This window comes from Crocuta crocuta, unplaced genomic scaffold, assembly GCF_008692635.1.
Source record: "Crocuta crocuta isolate KB4526 unplaced genomic scaffold, BGI_CrCroc_1.0 scaffold56, whole genome shotgun sequence".
NCBI lineage: Eukaryota > Metazoa > Chordata > Mammalia > Carnivora > Hyaenidae > Crocuta > Crocuta crocuta.
In genome coordinates, this window is record NW_027531334.1 from 611,769 (window position 1) to 632,640 (window position 20,872).

The window sequence follows — 20,872 nt, forward strand, 5'->3', positions numbered from 1 at the left end:
GAACCCAGGAAACACAGATGAGCCAAGACCACCAAGTGGTTACGACATCAGTCTGTAGGCACCACAGCCACCAGATCCTGGGTGCCCCCACTGCTAAGGGTAATTTTTAATTGTACTGCATGTTTGCATTGTTGCTTGAAGATTCAAAATGGCTGAGTCTAGATCTTGAGATGCTCACATTCCAGTCACCTGGAAATGATGGGCTGCTTTAGCTTCTAAGTGTATGCCAGGCTCAAAATTCTATTCTTATTTTATTTGCCACATCTGTAAGATAGCTAATTGTATCTCTGAGTTCTAGACTCTAAGAACCAATATGGATTAGCCCTAAAGAGCATTGAGAGTGCAGGGTATACAGAATCTAAATCAATGACATTAATAACTCATTTTTCAGTTAACTAATTGTAGGTTCATGAAACCTCAGACATGCATACACGTATACACACAGGCACACACACACACACACACACACACACACACACACCAAAGTCCAGAAACTAGTCCTTGAAGAGTTCCTACCAAAAGATACCTAGACATAGGATTCATTTAACATAGATATAACATCATCACCAACAGCATCCACTATAACAAGCAATAGCTAACATTAAGTGCTTATATATGCCAGGTATAGTTCTAAGTATTTTACACATATTAACATGTTTAATCCTTAGAAACCCTTTGAAGTTGTGGCATTTAAGACTTAATACTTGTGAATGTTCTTTTATTCACAAAACTCAACCTCCAGACTTCCAAGGCAAGTTGGGTAGCTATACCTAATGAGAAAAAGATACTAGTTTATTCCTATAATGGGAAGCTTCCTTGAACAATTAGGAAAATACAACTGAAATTAATAAAATTATCTAGGAGCACTTTCTAGAATAGACTTTAAATAGACACATATAGGTCTACTACAGTATACTTAAGGCTGAAGAGTGTTTTTTTTCTAAATTAAAAAATGTTTATTTATTTTCAGAAAGAAAGAGAGCAGGGGAGGGGAGAGAATCCCACATAGGTTGCATTCTATCAGCGCAGAGTTCAATGTGAGGCTCGATCTCACAAACTGTGAGACTATGACCTGAGCCAAAATCAAGAGTCAGACACTCAAGTAATTGAGCCACCCAGGCACCCCCAAGAGTATTTTTTTAAATTAAGATTTTATTTTTTTAATGTTTTTATTTATATCTGAGAAAGGGAGAGACAGTATGAGCAGGAGAGGGTCAGAGAGAAAGACACAGAATCTGAAGCAGGCTCCATCCAGGCTCTGAGCTAGCTGTCAGCACAGAGCCCGACAAGGGGCTCGAACCCACGAACTGTGAGATTATGACCTGAGCCGAAGTCAGACACTCAACTGACTGAGCCACCCAGGCACCCCAACGGTGTTTCTTTTTTAAAAATTACTTCTATGTTTCCTGTATTTCACATAGTTTCTGGTGTAGTATATGATTAATAAATGTCTGTTGAATGAATAAGTAACTTCCATATAATATTTGAGGAATATATCTCCCAAAATTCATCCTGTAAAAAAGACTAATTGAAAAATAAGATGAATGAGTCAAAAGGTAGAAAAGAGAAAAATAACTTCTAGTCTTCATTTGTAAAAGAGTCCTGTCTATTGATGAACCACATGAATGCTGACATCACAGGTTTGGACTATTTAGGAATTTATGCACCTGGAAATTGAGAGCATGATCTTCTTTCATCCTCTGAAAGAAGTAGTATGAATGTAGGAAGGAATTCCTGCTCAGCCCTTCCTGCACTGAATGACCTTGATCACACAACTGCCAACCTCGGCACCATGAAAGACTAGACGTAGATCAGTGTTTCCAAAACTCTGCTCGCTCGCTAGGCTTCCTCAGAGGGATATCCGGGGAAGGAGGGGACCATTGACCGTTGACCAGACAGATCTCTGAGCCGCCAAAGTATTTGGCCACAATGGCCCCTTTTTCTGTTTACTATAGTTGGGATTCCAAATAATATCTGGAAGAAAAAGTTTTTGTGGCTAAAGAGAAATTAAATAAACAAGCTAAATTGTAAAGTCCCTTTAGCCCTACTTGTCAATCATAGTTATTACCATCAGGCATAGGATGAAAAAGGATGAAATTTAATTTTCCCTGGGAAATTAAATAAAAAGGTATTAGGGTAAACTGCAGACCCAGGATGTGCAAGCACTATACAATGCCTTGTGAAATCTAAAAAGAAAACTCAGGAATGGCACTGAAGCAGCATCAAGGGAAAACAGGAAAGGACAATACACAAGTACACTTATAAAACATATATAAATGCTCTCTCTCTTTCTCTATGCATGTGTGCATGTGTATATATATATGCAGCATACAGCACACACACAAATGACCTGGGGGAGGACGAATTACTAGGGAAGTTACTCTAGTGACTGCAGTATGGAACTGAATGGGGAATGAGGAAAAGTCTGAAATGATTTATTAAGGAGGTGATTTTTCAATAGAATTTTTGGAGGCAAAGCATGATTTGACAGAATGGAGGAAAGAAAGTGTTTCATGTGGAGAAAACAGTACCACTTAAGGTTAGGAGGTAATAAAAATGTGTGTGTGTACAATGCCTAGAATATTTTGTTAGCCCTTCATCTATTCTATCCTCTAATCTTGTACCAACATAGGCCTGACCTATAGAGCCTCCCCTGGAATCCAGAGAAATTCCCTTAGTTCCAGAGAGTTTTGATGAAATCTGGTTTAATTGGAACAACCAGATTTATTAGCTATTCCTGGAGTATGATAAAATAAATTATTGGCAACTTAAAAATTTATGGCCTGACACTTCAGGGTCACTGGGTAAACATCAATTGAGAAACCCAGAGCCTTGATGTGAAAATGGGTTTCCACTCCATTAAGGGTTCTCTTGAGACAACAGCCTATGGAAAAGTCTATGGAAAGTGGAAGCAAAAACCATCTGGCTAGGTCAGTGGGATAGAATGTGAATCCTCATCTAGAAATGGTTTCCAAATGGTTCCACCTATGGAAACGGGATCTTTCAAAGTTACACCATATCCCACCAAACCAACCTCTCCAATGTTGAAAGCTTGCTTCTTTCATCTACTCTCTCAGCAACCCAAACTACTCATGCATCTTCTCCACCTCCCACATAATTACCGAAATAAAAAAATGTACAACTGAGAAAAGTGACTCATTTTTTTTTCAGCCGAAGTCTGCTTCATCTTGCCTTCCTTATGTTCATCCATTCCCTCAGCAGGCAAATTATATTTCTTTGGTCCTTCCCAAATACGATTTTAGAGTGAGCATTAATTACCCCAACCTATAAATGAGATGTGTTTCCAAAGTTTGTTTTGCAAGTTAGCAGCTTGAAAGTTAGAATATCATTTCCTGAAGAAGTAAATTTCAAAGAGTGTTTAAGTTTTCTAGACTAAAAAATGTATATCAAATCTCTATGTTATTTAGCTTTGGTTTAAAGGTACCAGGCTACTAATGACCATGAGTCCATGGTCCAGCCCAGAAGGGCCAAGGTCTTCTCCCTTCTTGATTCTTGTAAGAATTCTTAAAAAGGAGGCAGACTAAATTGAAGAATATTTCTCCCTCTCCAGAGTTCTACAGGAGAACCCATTCCTTTCTTTTTCATTCCCCAGAAGGAATCATATTTTTGTGTGTAAGAGACATAAGTTAGATGTTGGTAACTCAACGATTACCTGGACATTTGTTTCTTCATTCCCCAGTAGGTAAATCTACTAGTATCTCTCTGTTTGTTTATCAATCTGGGGATAGGTACAACAACATCAGACAGATGGATGCTTTTATAGCACATACATAGGAACCAGGAAAAACAACAATTAAACATGTATATTTTTTCTAACTAGAAATTTATTTTTTTATGTTTTTATTTATTTGTTTTGAGAGAGAGTGTGCACGCATGACTACTCAAGTGGAGGAGAGACAGAGAGAGAAGGAGAGAGAAAATCCCAAGCAGGCTCTGTGCTTTCAGTGTGGAGCCCAATGTGGGTCTCAAACCCATGAACCACAAGATCATGACCTGAGCTAAAACAAAGAGTAGGATGCTTAATTGACAGAATCACCCAGGTGCCCCTCTAACTAGAAATTTAAAAGAGTGAAAGGAGAGGGAGAGTGTGTACATGAATATACAGATATAGGTCATATCATTAACAAAGATGAATCCTCACCAAGATTCCTGTGGGAGCAGTACCAGAAGACACCAGTTTTAGGTACTAGGAAAGGGCTGGATTTTAGCAGTAGGCTTAGGAGGCAGATAAACGGGTTAAAGAGACTACTGCAGTATATTCTAAATGGCTACTCATCCTTAGCCCAGATCCTAAGAAGTTCATAGTGTCAAGTATGGCTATCTTTCTGTCTATGTTGAAGTATCTCTCTACAAAATGGTGACTGTTATTTGCTGAAGCAACCAGCTGGCATCACTTGGGTGAAATCCAGGTCTGTGTAGTCTTAGCTCTGTGAAATATCTATTAGGTGCCCAATTATAAACTGTGCCAAAGTGAGCAGGTTCCATGATTGATCAGTGGAAACTGGATAACTTTTGCCTTAGATCTAACCAAATTTTGCCATCACATACTACTCACTAGAACCCAATATTTGCTCTTTTATGTGGGCTCCATTTACTCAACTTTTATTTAATGGGAGCCTAGCATGTGCAAAGCATTGAACTAAGGCTATACATAGGCAATAAACGAAACATGGTTACTACCTTAAAGGAGCTCCTGGTATAGCAAGGAAAAATGAATATTTATAATGAAATCTGTTGAACGTTGTAGCAGAGGTATATACTAACATAATAATGGCAGAAAGGAGATTATCATATCTGCCTGGAGGATGAGGGAGTCTCCACAAAGAAGAAAACCACTCTACCGCATTATGGAAATAAATTAGAAATGTGTTATATAAAAAGAAGAGAAAGGAAGACATTCCAGGCAAAAGGAACAGTGTTTAGAAGGGAGGAAAAGATGAAACAATACAGGTTATTCCATGAAATCATACAGCTGCAATGGAATGGAAGACATGAAGAGGGGTGGATTTTGAAGTTCAAAGAGAATTGCAAGGACAAAAATTAACAAGTAAATATTTTTAAAAAATCAAATTAAGAGCAATACTAAAAGAAAACAAGGGAGGTGGAATGATATGTTAGAAAAGTGACTTTCTGGGGGGACCTGGCTCAGGTCATGATCTCACAGTTTGTGAGTTCTAGCCTCCTGTCAGTCTCTATGCTGGCAGCTTAAAGTCTGGAGCCTGCTTCTGATTCTGCTTCTCCCTCTCTCTCTTCCCCATCACCACTCACACTCTTGTCTCTCTCTCTCTCAAAAATAAAATAAATATTTAAAAAAAGTGACTTTCCGGACTCAAGTTAGTTAACATACAGTGCAGTATTATTTTCAGGAGTAGAATCCAGTGATTCATCACTTACATGTAACACCTAGTACTCATCCCAACAAGTGCCCTTCTTAATGCCCATCACCCATTTAGCCCATCCCCCTAACACCTACCTCCAGCAACCCTCAGTTTATTCTCCGTATTTAGAGTTTCTTATGGTTTGTCTCCATCTTTGTTTTTATCAAATGTGCACTGACTGATGAATGGATTAAGAAAATGTGGTATATATATATATATACACAATATATATTGTGTATATATCGTGGATTAAGAAATGGATTAAGAAAATGTGGTATACATACACACACACACACACACAAAGGAATACTACTCGGCAATCAAAAAGAATGAAATCTTGCCATTTGCACCAATGTGGATGGAACTAGAATATATCATGCTAAGCAAAATAAGTCAGCCAGAGAAACACAAATATTATATGGTTTCACTCATATGTGGAATTTAAGAAACACAGATGCACATATGGGAAGGTTTTAAAAAACTGAAAGGTCAGTAGTCTTGGCAACCAAGAGTATATTTTATAAGTCTTGGTGATGATGAATTTGGTTTTGATTCTAAGTGGAATGGAAAGCTATCAAAAGTTTTTAAGTGGGAGAGTCATGTGATCTGATAGACACCTTAAAAAAGACCACTCTGGGGGCTCCTGGGTGGCTTAGTCGGTTAAGCTCCCGACTTTCGCTTAGGTCATGATCTCGCGGTTCGCGGTTCGTGGGTTCGAGCCCCGCGTCGGGCTCTGTGCTGACTGCCGGCTCACAGCCTGGAGCCTGTTTCAGAGTCTGTGACTCCCTCTCTCTCTGACCCTCCCCTGCTCACCCTGTCTCTCTCTCTCCTAGAAATAAATAAAACATTAAAAAATAATAAAAAAAGAGACCACTCTGACTACTGAGAGGAGAACAATTGCAAGGGATTGAGGTTAAAAGAAAAGAGATTAGAAAGGAAAGCTATTGCATTTGTCTCCATGAGAGATGAGTGGGTTAGAGATGACAGAGGACATGGAGAGAAGAGGAAAGAGCCAAGATATATTTTTGAGGTAGAGAGTGAGGGAAAGGAGGAATGAAAGGATATTTTGCTTTTTACTCATAGAAACTGGAAAAAGTAGTAGTATCTAGTGATAAAAGAGAGACGGGAGGAATGAATCAGGATTCTATTTCCATTTAAATGATTGGATGAGAAAGAAGAGATTGGAACAAGAAATGATGACTGATTTTTAAGAGATGTGGAGATTGGGGATCCTGTTGGCCATGACACAAGACAATTTCCGGTGGACAGTTAGATATAAAGCTCTAGGGCCCATGAGGCAGTTTTGGCTAGAAAGCCTGGAGAATTTGAGACCCAATAGTCCATGTAGGAGTTGTGGGCATGAATTAGACACTGCTGGAAGAACATGCAAGAATAAGGGCAAAAGCTTGGGTAATATCAAATTTTCAATTAGTAGAGAAAGAGGTGTTAAGGGGAGTGGTGATGAGAATATGTAACCAGAAATGCAGTAGAGAAAAATCAGCTAAAATAGGTATTATGAAAGCCAAGAAAGTAAAGAGATTTAAGAGAGAAGATATATTTCATGATTTCAAAGGTCCCAGAGAGGTCACATAGATAGCTATACTTGTCATTCTGAGAGTTTACTGAGACTTCTATTTGTATTATATATTGCCTCAGAGTTAAATGCAGAGATATTACAGAATAGATATCCAGATATCAATCAATTTGTGCTCCGTGAGCCAGGCACTGAATGTGATTACTTACCTTCAAAGTGTTTTAAACTAGTTTGGAGAAATCAGGTACATATAAGTACACATGGTCAATTAAGTAAGACTGTTTAATGAATGCTGAAGAAATGGGACAGGTAGTATATGCTACTGAAGATCTAAGCAGATAAGAAGGCACAGAAAACTGTGGTAGTCAGAATAGTCTTCACAAGTAAGAGAACTCTTGGTTCAGGACTCAGATTGGGTGAGACTGAGCTAGGCTAAAAGGGGACTTTGCAATTAGTGGGAATGACAATGAACAAAGTATAGGGGAACTAATACTTAAATTCCTGTTAAGTCTGGCTGGGATAGGATCCTAAAATGGAAGAGGAGCTTAGCTATAGAACGTATTATTTCATAGGCTGGAAGGCCGTAGACACAACTTAGTCTAATAGTCTTGTTTTATAAAGGATATAACAACCCAGAGATATTAAATTTGTTTAAATTCACAAGCCTACTCAATGGCAGAACCTGTTAAAGGCAAGGCAAGGATAGGAGATTAGTATAAGATTCTGAGGAGTCCCCAAAGGCAATCATAAATAAATAAATTGGAATTAACCCTGTAAACAAAGAAATAGCATTGACATTTTGAGGGAAAAAAAGGGGGGCGGGGAGTGAAACGTAAGATTAACCAACAGGCAGAGTGCAAAGGCAATGCCAAATGCAAGGAATTTTGGTGACTATCCAGCTTCTCACCTGGATCTTCTCATCTGAACCACAGAACACAAATAAATGATTTGAGTGATGATTTTCTGCATTCTCATAAGGATGGTATGTAACTTGTGCCAGTCTAAATGCACAGGAAAGAGGTTAATTCATTATGTACAATCATGGGTCTTAGGGCTTGGTTGTCTTTTAGATTGCTGGTTGCAAAAGGCTGGCAGAAGAAGGAAAGGACAGATATGAAGGATATTGCAAATAGAAATTGGTAACTGATATTATGGCTTTTGTGAGGGAAGGAAGAATATTCCCATGTTATAAGCTAGGAAATTGGTAATGGGCTAGTATTACTAAAAGATATTATCGGGGGCGCCTGGGTGGCTTAGTCGGTTAAGCATCCGATTTTCGCTTAGGTCATGATCTCGCGGTTCGTGGGTTCGAGCCCCGCGTCAGACTCTGTGCTAACTGCCAGCTCAGAGCCTGGAGCCTGTTTCAGAGTCTGTCACTCCCTCTCTCTCTGACCCTCCCCTGCTCACGCTCTCTCTCTCTCTCTCTCCTAGAAATAAATAAAAAAACATTAAAAAAAAATTTTTTTTTAATTTAAAAAAAAGATATTATCGAGAGTAAAGGAGTCAGAGTTCAAATCTAGGGAGAAGATAATTAGTTTAACATGGGACTTTCTGAGATACCAACAAAAAAGAAAAGAAAAAAATATTTTTAGTACCTGGAAATCTTGGATTATTGGCAAATTAAATTTTCTATTGGTTTACCTATGGTTCTTATAGTTTGGATCTTTATAGATGGATTTTTACAGTATACCCAAATCCAATAAAAGTAACAATATTGATAAAATATATTTAATAAAATAAACTTTGGTTTGTACATGGGCCAGTTTCCAATGTCACCAGGATGGTAATGCAGAATTGTAGAGGCCTGCAGAAAAATCCTTAAGTATTGAAAGATATAGTCTTGCATAAAATGGGACGATACCTGTGATGACAAAATTGCATTTCTTTTTTAAGCCAAGAATTGATAGCTTCTTCCCACTTAAGTGAAAATAAACCTGAATTTAGTCCTGAGTATGCTTGAGTATACTTAAAGTATACTAGTGCCCAAACTTCTTAGATTCTTTCTTGAATACACATGTTCTTGGGCTTATTCTGGGCTTACCACATCTTCCAGCTGACATTCAAAAGCGAAGTCAAAGCCATTTGTGGTCACTGAAGTTCCCGTGACAGTTTTTGCTAGAAGGTTATGGCCCAATTCCAAACTGAGTAATTCTATTTTACAACTCCTCCTCCCTTTTCAATTATAGTCATCTTCATTTCCTCCTCTATACTGGTTTCACCCCAGAGGAGTAAGGTGTGGAGTTCAAGATGGAAGAAAGCATATGCAAGAAACTAGGTCTTCATGTTTTCTATACAGCTCTCATTATTGAACAAATCTGGCTGAGTTATCAAAGGCTATCACCTTGTGTATCCCTTCCTTCCTTCCTTCCTTCCTTCCTTCCTTCCTTCCTTCCTTCCTTCCTTCCTTCCTACGAGAGAGAGAGAGAGAGAGAGAGAGAGAGCAAGCTGAGGGGTGAGGGTAAAGGGAGGGAGAGAATCTTCAGCAGGCTCCACAGTCAGTGCAGAGTCCAATAAGGGGCTCCATCCCACAATCCCATAATCGTGGATCAACACCTGAGTCAAAATCAAGAGTCTGATGCTCAACCGACTGAGCCACCCTGGCACCCCCACCCTGTATCTTTCAATCAAAAGCAATCAAAGCCTAGAGGAAAATTGAATTTATATTAGCATAAAAGACTTATTCAGTGAATACTAAATACCAACCTGATTTCTCCAGAGAAGCTTTCCCAGGTGATCAGAGTAAACAAGTCCTTGAGATTCAAGAGTTAAGGGAAGATTGCGAAAGGTATTCTTCAGAAAAAGAATACGTTTGAATAAATCAAAACCCTAGGTCAGATTTGACTAAACAAAAACCCAACATTTTTTAACTGAGATAATATCATTCTCTCCTTCCTTTTGAAAATCTCTGAAGTTCTTAGAAATATTAATCTGATAAAACTTTGGAAGGAAAATTCTCCAAATGTCTAGAAATGGGATAAGTTTACAATGGGCTACTGACACAGTTTCACTACTGCTTTACGTCTCTCAAATAAAATAATACCTTTTTAAACGTGATTTGAAGAGAAAGAACTTTCAAATGCAATGTCCACCAAATCATACCGAAAACCTATTTCCCTTCCCCCTCTAGAATCCTGTATGTGAGAGTTTGAATAGCCAAATTGAGCTGCCCTCAATACAACATGTAGCTGGATATTTAACAGCAAGTTAATCATTTAGAAACTGAGAATTTTCTTTTTAAAGGTATCCTGTTTTGATTGGTGCGATGGGGAGGTAAAGAAATAGTGGAGACAATTGCCTGTACTGGAGATTGAATGGAATTGTGGAATGCATCTTTGCAATAGCTGTTATGGATCCAATTTGGTGATTAGGAGGGGATTTTTACTTCTCAGCTTATATTCTAAGCAGGTAAATTGATTTCTGAACCAAAGAAAAGTAACAGTGAGAAGGAGGGTTTGCATTCTAATAGCTAACTCCCACTCTAGGCCAGTTCCTAGGCTAGTTGTGCTAAGAGATTCTCAAGCCCTTTAGATTTAGATTCTGAAGCAGTCAATTTTTGCTTAGCCTTTGGAGATCATTTTATTTATTTATTTCATTTGCCTCATCTAGTTCTTTTATATAGTCATTAATGGGAAGATATTAGGGTCTTTCAAATTTTCATTTAAAAATAACATTTTCTGAATAGTTATTGGAACTGGGTTTATAAATAATGGATGTAAGGCTAATTACCAAAATTCTACATTTAGAGCAAACTGGTGCATATGGAGACAACAGCTCAATATTTTAGAAAGTGCCAATTTGCTAAAAATAGATAAATATGATGATCATTGCTGGAATTGATTCAAGGACATTCAAAATGCGATGACTAATATCAAGGGGTAGCACTTCCCTGATACAAATCCAAGGGAGATGTTTTACACCCATTATTTCCCAATCCTTTCATAGAAATAGATCCCAAAAACTAAAAAAGTAAAATTACAGCAAAGCCAGCCCATGTCAAATTAGCAAGAATATATGGTAGCTAGTATTCCTCTTAGACAAGTAGTACCTGCCCGAGTTCAGCTCCTGGAAGACCTTGGAAACCCAGTGCTTATCAACTCCAGGTGTGGAGATTTGCTCTAACCTTTATTTTTTATGTATAAAAGTTTATGGGATCAGTTATCTGTGTGGCTCTTGCTTCCTTTTTGAATTGTTAGTGATGACAACCCTACCAAAAATAGGAATATGCAGTAGTGGACAACATGAAAGCAACTAATGGGGAAAATTAGTGATCCATCACATTTGAAATACATCTCTCCTGATCTAGATAGCTACTCTATTTTATATATTGTATATAAATCATAAATATTATGTGTCTATACACACACACATACATATACACATATATGTGTGTGTGTATTTTTCTCAGCTGATTTACCCTCTTACTAGATTCACGGGTGTGGACTTTCAGAAATTGTGTCTAAACTACACGACTTGGCCTATCCTTCAGAGATAATTGGTTTATTGGTAACTGATCCAAGAAGGACCAATCATATTCATTCATTCTCAGTCTTTCTTTGTTCTGAGTATAAATGTGTATATATGTGTGTGTGTGTGTATGTGTGTGTGTGTATACATGCATATACATACATCTTTATCTCTCATTTAGAATTTGAATTGTGAGCTAGAGAAGTTAAGGTTATTAGCAACTGAGTCTTTTAAATACAGGGCTCCAGAAGTAAAGTCTATGAATTCCTGCTCTTGAGATTTCCAGATCTACTCTGGTTTCCATAAGCATGGCTATTCAACTTCTTAATTTTGTGTGATAGCTAGTTTCCCTTCAATAGATCCCTTTCATAGACACTTAAAGTTGATTTCTGTTACTTGTACCCCCATCAAAGTACACATAAATAACAGAAGTGTGTATGTGTGTGTGTGTGTGTGTAAACACAAAGACAGAGACTGAGAGACAGAGACGAGAGAGAGACAAGTGGCTAGAGTGAAAGATTAAGGGGTGAAATTGACTATTAATAAACTATAAACATCATCAAGGAAATAATTGTTTCCCTCTGAGCACCAGCTTATTTCAAAATTAATAGTTAATATGCCTTTCTATTAAATTCTATATAAGACCAACAAACAAAAGATTTTCCAAAATACGCATGATATTTTTTCTATATTAGACTTCTAGTCCTGGACAAACTTGATCCAATTACTACGCTTTAAAATATTGTCGAAAATTATCCAATATTAAGAAATCAAATTATTTGGGTTATAAAATTCCATTGCGTATATGAGAATTTGATAAATTTGTTTTATTAAGTTGGTTAACTTATGTCAATCAATCAGGGACACAGAAAAACAAATGTCCTTTGTAGAGATCCGGAGGGTTTAGGAGATTATATATGACATTAGAGTTGGTTTGGAAAAGGCTCAGGGTGGCCAATCACTTCTTCTGGTCACAGTTAATTCTTGATGCAATGAGGAACCTTGAAGTTGTATGAAATAGGGGCTCAGGTGATAATCTTTGAACTGTGCTTCCCCCAATCACTTCATCTCTATTTTCAGTCTCCCAACCAGCCTCACAGGCCTATTCTTCTGTCTGACTGGGGCCTCATGTGATGGATGTGAGCACAGCATGCATGCCTCATCCTAGTGCTGAGAACCCAGTGCAGAAGTGACGTGGGGGCAGGGTTGGGGATGAGGGAGAAGGAGCCAGCTTAGCAAATGGAGAAGAGAAGAAATCTAAATGTGAAGGGAAGACTAAAACAGAAAAAAGATTAAAAGGAAAATAGGCGATGTTTCTAACTGCATTTGAACTGATCCTTGGGATTGCATGGCAATTTGAACACTGGCTTATTTAAATTCTGTCACTGCAGTTTTTGAGGGGAATGATAAAGATATACTGTGCTCCCATCCATTAGCATGGTTAGAATTTACTTTGTGGAGAGTAAGAGAGGAGGGATGGGAATGGAAGATAAATATATATACATATTCTGTACAGAGAACAAGGGTACTTCTTTGCATAGAACATGAACACTTTGCATTTCAGTATGTGGAATTCCTCAAGTGGAAATGCCTTTTGAAAAACACATTGTTTGCAAAACATTTTTATTTTTATCACTTTATTTTGAGCCTCACATCAACCTAGTGAAACAGGCAAGGCAGGATTTGGAGTGTTCTTTTTATGTGCCCATTACATAGATGGATAAACTGAGGCTCAGAATGATTGAGTTACTTACCCAACGTCACACGACAAGCAATTGGCAGAGCCAGGTCTAGAACCCAGGGGAAGGGTTTACTTCACTACAAAGACATGAAACAGGACATTAAACAAAGAACATCTAAGAGAATAAGATCTGTAAGTAATTAAGGACAGGAAATCTGGAGGGTCACACGCCCACACTATAACCCGAACCCACTGCAAATGTGCCACTCTGATCAAAGCAGACAGGAAAGGGAATTGTAGCTTTGACCACAGCCACTTTGTAAGGAGTATCAATAGAATTGAGTGTGCATTTACACAAAGCCAACTCCGAATAAGTTCACAGGAATGTTCTTCTGTTCCAAAACACCTCCCCTAATGGTCCCTTCCTACTTTTATCAATGAATATTATTTATTGAGAAGCTACTATGTGCTAGACATACTATGTGCTAGACACACTATGTGCTTAAAATATATTTTTGTCTAAAACACCTATTTGGAAAGCTGGAAAGAACACTTTTTTTCTTGAAGTTCTCTCTTTATAGCCTCACACATCAAACACTAGCATGGGCCAATATCACTTAATCAGAAAACTCCACCTGGACGTGAAGAGGAAGAAAAAAAGAAAAACTCAAAGAAAGAGATTGAAAAAGATTGCGAGCAATGAGCAAGATATGGAATAAGGGTGTGGAGATTAGAAAATATTACGTAGCTTTAGCAGCTGAAGACCAACATCACCATAAATCATTTTTTCATACTGCTCTTCTCAAGGCCATGCCAATTCAGTCAGAGAAAATATACTACATAGAGTCGGGCAAAAAGCATGTTCATGGAAAGCTGTGGTTGCAGTTTGCCCTATATTAGCCACAATAGGCCTACTTCAGAATCCAAATCCCTTCAGTCTATTCAAAGGTAAGATAAAGTTGATCTGATTCTCATTCATGTAACAGACATTTGAGGGGCTACTTACCATTCAACCTCCCTTTACCTCCATGAAAGATTTCCCTTTGTGGAATAGTATTCTGTGGATACTTCGGTGGGAAGGAAGGAAACCCAAGAGGAGGCAAAACTGACTCTTGAACACAGGCCCCTGAGCACAGGCCAACACTACATGCATTTTTGGAAGTTTGTGTATCAATGAAATATATCAGTTAAGTAGCCAAGAGATTGAGTCAACATGTGTAAGCACTGTGGGGTCCTAAAGGAAGGACACTTGAAGATCCAAGACTGGTAGCCATGTATCGAACCTGGCACTATGCTGACCTCAAGAGGGGGGACTAGGTTTCTGGGCTGGTGGCAGAAGATGACACTGAAGGGAGGTTTTCAGATAGTACCAGTTACAGTAGTTTGCAGAATTCCGATATAAATGGGCTCATTTTGTGCCTCCTTTCATTGAAAACTGGTGGTTGTAATATTTATAGGCCAATAATAAGAATCACTGATGATTAGCTTCACCTTAAAATTTGATGCCAATAGACTAAATAAAAATCTACTAGGGTTTCTATCCATTTAGGTATGCCACAATTTATGGAGTTTGTAAGCCTGATTTTATATTTATTTAGGAAACATATTATGCACTGATAAAACCAGTTACTGTATGTGTCAAACATTGTGGTAGGCCTGGAAGTAGAGAAAGAATTAAGATTCCACCCAAGTAGCTCCCAGCAGAGATGCCAGTTTGTGAAAAAAAAAACAAAAAAAAACAAATGCTATGCAGTACAACAGGTGATACAATAGTGATGTTACAAAATACAGCATAGGCACAAAGAAAGTGGAACTTAAGGTCAAGAATGGCTTCAAAGAGCTAACTCTGACAGAGGAAATGGGAATTTTCCAGGCAGAGAGAGAAGTGTCATGTTGGCAGAGAATACAGCATGTGTAAAGGTACCAAGGCCTGAAATATTGATGTGGTGCCACGAGGTAGGAAGAGCGGGTATGTGAGGATGGCATTGGAAAGGAAGACAAGGCTAGATCATGTCATCCATGCTGAGGACTTTGCATTTTAGTTTACAGTTAACAGGAGACCACTGGTGTATTTCAACAAGGAAAATCATATGACTAGATTTACATTAGGTGAAGATTAAATGTGGTGTTCTATGCAAGAAGAATCGGAAGAGAGCAAAATGGAGATAGGAAGTCTATGCAAGAAGTTATTGCCTTGGTCCAGATGAGAGGTAATGAAAGTCAGAACCAGGTTATCTGTGGTGAAGTTGAAAAGCAGAGGATGAATTCAAAAGCTTTTTACCTAGAATCAAAAAATGTAGTATCTGGATGTGAGGATTGAAGGATGGGACTGCCTTCAAGATTTCTCCTAGGTTCCCAGAGCTCAGAAGCTGGATAGAAGGTGTTGTGGCATAAAAGTAGGAATCTGGAGGAAGACTAAGTGGTACCACACAGAAGATACTCTGTCTGGTTTTGTACATTTTTGCGGATGTCTTGGAAATACCTAGACCTAGTGATATGCATGGATTAGGTGCTAAGGAAAGGTATCTATAGTCTACAGATTTGAAAATCACCCAGTGGTTAAAACTCCCAACATGGATGACATCATCTAATGTGATTGATGGATGTGTCGATTAGCGTGTCGATGGATGCCAACTATTGGATCAAGATCATTAACCAGAAGATAATTGATATTTGGGGGGAAGAGAGTGAAAAAGCCAGCAAGGAAGACTGAGAAAAAGCTTATCTAGGAAGGAGGAGAGCCAGGGTAGCTACCATGGGAGAAAAGTGAGGAATTTCAGGAAGAGGAAGGGACCACAATCCAAAATACCAAAGAGATATCAAGTAAGATGGAAACCAAAGAGTCACTGTTTGTGATGTCTTTTTCAGAATATGAGAACAGAAGCTTTATTAAAGTAAATGGAATAAGAAATGAAGAGTGATGAAGAAGAGGAATCATCCATGACCAAAAGGAACTGTTTGTTAAAAACAGGCACACAGCAATCCTGACAAACTGGGAATTCCAAACCAAGACTCAACGTCGCAAAACTTGGAGAGAAAATTTTCTCACTTTTGTATCGATTTTGTCTTCACGTGAGTTTGGTTTAATCCCTATAGATACTCCTTAGGGTCAGGAAGTTGAGGGTTTTGTTAGTTTGGTTTTATATTTGGTTTTTAGACTCCATCTCATAGGAGGAAACTGAAGCCCAATATTATGTGATTCATTCAAGATCACAGAATCAGTAAGTGGCATACACTGAGGACTCTCAGCACAGTGCTCTTCCCAACACCTCAAAGAATGTTAAGCAGACTTCCATACAATGGTGCAGAGACAACCTGACCACACTTCAAAAGGGAGAATTGCCCATAATCACTTTTTTTGATCAATAATAGACACGCTTGGTTGCCTGAATGCTTCTATGATAGCTAATAGGGAAGTGAATAATTAAATGCTGTATCTTCCCTTGAGATGACCTGCTATGTACTTCATTTGAAATGTTCCTTTAATATTAGAGGAAGATTTTAGACATGTCTTGCTCTATAAATGAGAACAAGGGGAACATTTGGTTAATATATATGCTCGACTGTTGACTGAAAGAAACCCCCTCTTCTTTATGAGGCCAGGTAAAACAGAAGGATGTGGATTAATCAGCCCCAGGCACAACACTGACAATTTCACCATGACGGAGGCAAAGGAGACCCTAAACCACTCTCCCTCTAAATGAACAGGAGCTCTGCCCTTTCAAATAAAACATGAGAAGAGGTTTCCGTAGTTTTGCCAACTCAGCAAGAGAAAATTAACCCTACATTTTCTTATCCCAATTGCCTCAGCATGGGTGTGGAGGGGGGGACCTGAGTTACAGGCTGACAGCGTAAGAATGCAGGACTCCTTGTGAATGCACCCTAATCATGGGCTAGAAGGAATGAGATATGAACTCATTTCTAGATTTACCATGAATTTTCTAAGGTTCCCTGCAAGTCCAGATAATTTGGCAGGAAAAAAAAAATGCCCTTAAATGATTTCTTCTTCTGTTTAAATTTGGAAATGTGTAATAGAAATCACCATTAAAAAAAAAGTTTCAATTATATTAAGTAGAATGCCTCCATTTAATTAATTCACTTAGTCCCTGGGTGACACTGGGTGTGGCTCAGTGAGATTTAGGAGGAATCCAATTTATCACTAGGAGGAAGCGTCTGCACCAAGCGGCAAGGCAAGGCGGTATCCTTCCACACCTTTCCAGCACTGCAAGGGAAAGGCGCAGTGAGGCTGGAATTCCAAACCACAGCTCACACCCTCTCAGATAAGAATTGTTTTACGAGGAAAAAAGCAGATGTTGGTGGGGTTGAGGGGTGGGGGACGGAGGGGAGGCTTGCTTGCACCGGTATTCTTTACACTTAGATTACAATTTAAAATCCTTATTTTTAAACAAAGGAAACACCTCAGTTCTCTGGCTTTGTGGACTCAGATCCCATCTTGCAAGTTTTTCATCATCTGCAATACGCATGGTAATTAAGCTATTTAAAGTTAGCCCCAAGATATTTGAAAATCACAAACCAATACAATCTCCGGGATTCTTTTATTTTATTCTTCCTCTGCCCCCTCCTTTACCCTCTTCCCTTTGCCACCCCATTCCCATTCTCTTCTTCCTGCTCTAATATTCCAGAGGGGTAATTAATGGCTAATAAAGATCATTTACGCTTTCCTCTCACCCACTGGCCATGTATTACAACTCAGAAATCCAAGATTGCTTCTTTATGCGGCTCAAGTGGAAGAGGAAGGAAGTGCAATCCCTCCAGCCCCCTCCCACGTTTCTGCTGGATTTCATGGGTGTGGCAGAGTTTAGACCTTTGCAGGTTTTTGCCCTTGTTTTATTCCCTGTTAAGGACAAGCATGATGAATAGATGACAGAAAGATAAACACAATCGGGTTCTGCCTTGAATGATACAGGATCATTTCACCCACAAGCAGGAAACCTGTGTGAGGCTTAAGTACTCACGCTATATAAATGCCAGTCAATGTAGTATGGAGCCCACGCCCTGAATACACCATTTCCTTCTGTCTGATTTAATGGTACCCTAAATACTGACTTATGTGAATGATACACAACAGTACTCAATAGGGCACATGACCATTTCACACAGAAGTACACACAGATGAAATGCATGGGTTAATACAACAATATCCATACCTTTCATTTTCTCTCTTGAATATGAATTATGCTAAAACACACACGGGCATGTGGAATCTATACAGAGTACATGCGTGACTGTTGTACATGGAGAATGCGGATGCGACACGCATTTACATGTGAATTTCTAAAACTCCCTGAACATAATTTCAGCTTTATCACTGCACATCCCTGTGAATACTTGGGGCTGTTAGTGAGATAGAACCCAAGTAAAAGCAGCTGTCCCCTTTTTGGGAAGGGAATTCTTTCAGCTTCAATTCCCTTTCTAAAATTATGCTTGGTTTCCTTTGTCAAAGGGGATGTGTATATACTTGTATGTGATACATACGGTGGCGAAAAGTTGTAAACCAGCATATTTTTCTATCCAGAATTAAAGCTTTTTTAATGAATAGCATTGGCTTCCTTAGGGCTCCGCCTTCCTAAATTTTATTTCCTCAGCTCACCAGTGGGGTAACCTCAGAACGTTTCCTTGACAGTGTGCTTAACCCAGCCACCTGTATCTATTGCATTTATGTATTAGAATGAAGGAAGACAAGAAAGGAAATGTCCTGGTTTGAGAAATGAGCCAATGGAAGCATCAGTCTCTAGAACCAGAGAACACTTTAGGAAAGTGTTGCCTGTAAGACTCTCATGCTCTTCTTCAAACACCCCTATACATACAAACCACACACAAAATCCCTGGGGTGCCTGCTACATTTATTTATTTATTTATTTATTTAAACTTATTTATTTTCCCCATTNCACACCCCTCCACCCCCTTCGGATTCAGCGAGTGTATTACAAATTGCCCAATATCCAATACCTGTACAGGAATAATGCCCAAATCCTATCTCTTGCACCCCACCCCTAAGGCAATCAACCTGCAAAGGGCTTTTTTGACCAAGACGGCCTCCCTTCCCACGAGTATGCACACACACGCGCGCGCGCACACACACGCACACACACACACACACACTCCCCCACATCTCACACCCATTTTTTTCTCTTTCACCTTCGCCAAAATCACTCAAACACGTTCCAATAAATGTTTGAAAGCTTCGTTTGAAGAATGCCAGGGCACTGCCGGTTGCTGCAGAATACAGAACTCGTCATTCCTCCCCACCCTCAGCCCAATCAAGTTTCTAAAATGTCTTTCAAGAAATAAGTGAGCAATTTGCAATTGAAGAGAAACCTGGGTAGTGGGGGAGAAAAGGAGGGGACGTGGATTCTCGCAAATCCCCTATGTGTCCCTCTTCCTGATGAAAATGAGTCACCATGCTTATTATCCAAAATGTTAGCCCGTCTCGTGTCACTGACGATTCCAGGAAAGATGCAACGAAAGGGAGAAGGGAAAAGACCTGATTTCCAACAGGTAATACTCGGCTCGTCTTTCCCATCCCATCGGAGCCCAAAGCTCCTAGGGGCGTGGTCCACCCTCTCCTCCGACCAGCTGGTGCACAATCGGCTACCGATCTTGGGAAGGGGATTTTCCCCTTCCACACCGCCAATTTCTCCCACAGCCCCAGTTGCCTTTAGATTCTCTTTTAAAAAAAAATCTTTCAAATCACAGTTTCATTCATTCATTGAAAAATAAATAAATAAATCCCTCCCATGTTTTTCCATTAATACCTGCGCCCATTTGAAGCTCATGCATGGACGAAATAAGGCTTCTTCCGCAGCACATGTGAGAAAATTGTACGACAGAACAAGCAACACTTATTACTGGATATTATTCCTTCAACCCTGCTTTTTGCAAATAATTTAAAGAATTGCCTCCGCATCTTGTAGGTAGAGTCCACATCTTCTCCCCACACCCCTCTCTATATCCACACCCGCAAAACCAAAGACCTATAACGCTGAACATTCACTAAGAGCCCGGAAAATCTTATTTCTAGCCAAACAGGCATCTTTTTTCTAACCTCATCCTAATTAGTAGCAGCGTTCCCAGACCAGAGCATGAAAGACAGAATGGAATAAAAGCTGGGATGCAACCATCAGTTACCATATGCTAAGGAAACGCGGGCACCATGGCCAGAGCAGAAGCAGTTAAAATATTTTTTTTCCTGCCTTTACAGGGAAATATTGCAGTCTGGTAATTTCACAACAGCAAGAAGTAAAAATCTTTAGCTCTACCTGTTTGGTTCTTCTCATACAGCACAGCATGGTTGTATCGTCCCTTGCCTTCTTCCTGCCTTCTCTCCTTCCTCCTCTCTCTTTCTTATTCCCCCCCTCTCCACCTCTTTTCTGCTCGCTTGCTCACTCGCTCTCTCGCGCTAGCGCGCTCTCCCTCTCCCTCCCTCCCTCCCTCTCTCTCTCTCCCTCACACACACCAGGGCAGTTAGCAGCAACTGTAAGGTCCACAGCTACTGCTCAGCGCACATGCTCGCTGGCTCTCTCCCTCTCCCTCTCCGGCTCTCTCCTTGGCCCTCTCTTCCCCTTTTCTCCCCTTTCCCCCGTCTATCAGTCTTTTTCTTCCCTTTCTCTTTCTCAGAATTGTTCACTAGCTTTCAATGACTAATCACTTCCCCAGCCCCCACCCCCCTTCCAGACAGTCACCCCCTCCCAGTCCCCTGCCAGCCTCATGAATATTTAAACATCTCCAATCTGGACCCAATTACCCACCGACTTTCCCACTGCATTGAGAGGA

At 39.5% G+C, this 20,872-nt stretch overlaps 1 protein-coding gene across 1 annotated transcript in view; it reads right to left on the bottom strand.

Moving 5' to 3' along the window:
• GAP43 (growth associated protein 43) overlaps positions 1 to 20,498 on the bottom strand; it is a 100,197-nt gene extending 79,699 nt beyond the window's left edge. The window contains exon 1 of the mRNA XM_077771824.1: positions 20,359 to 20,498. Within this exon, the coding sequence (XP_077627950.1) occupies positions 20,359 to 20,388 (30 nt within the window). The 5' untranslated portion in view covers positions 20,389 to 20,498. The remainder of the gene's footprint in view (positions 1 to 20,358) is intronic.
• Between the last annotated feature and the right edge of the window lie 374 nt (positions 20,499 to 20,872).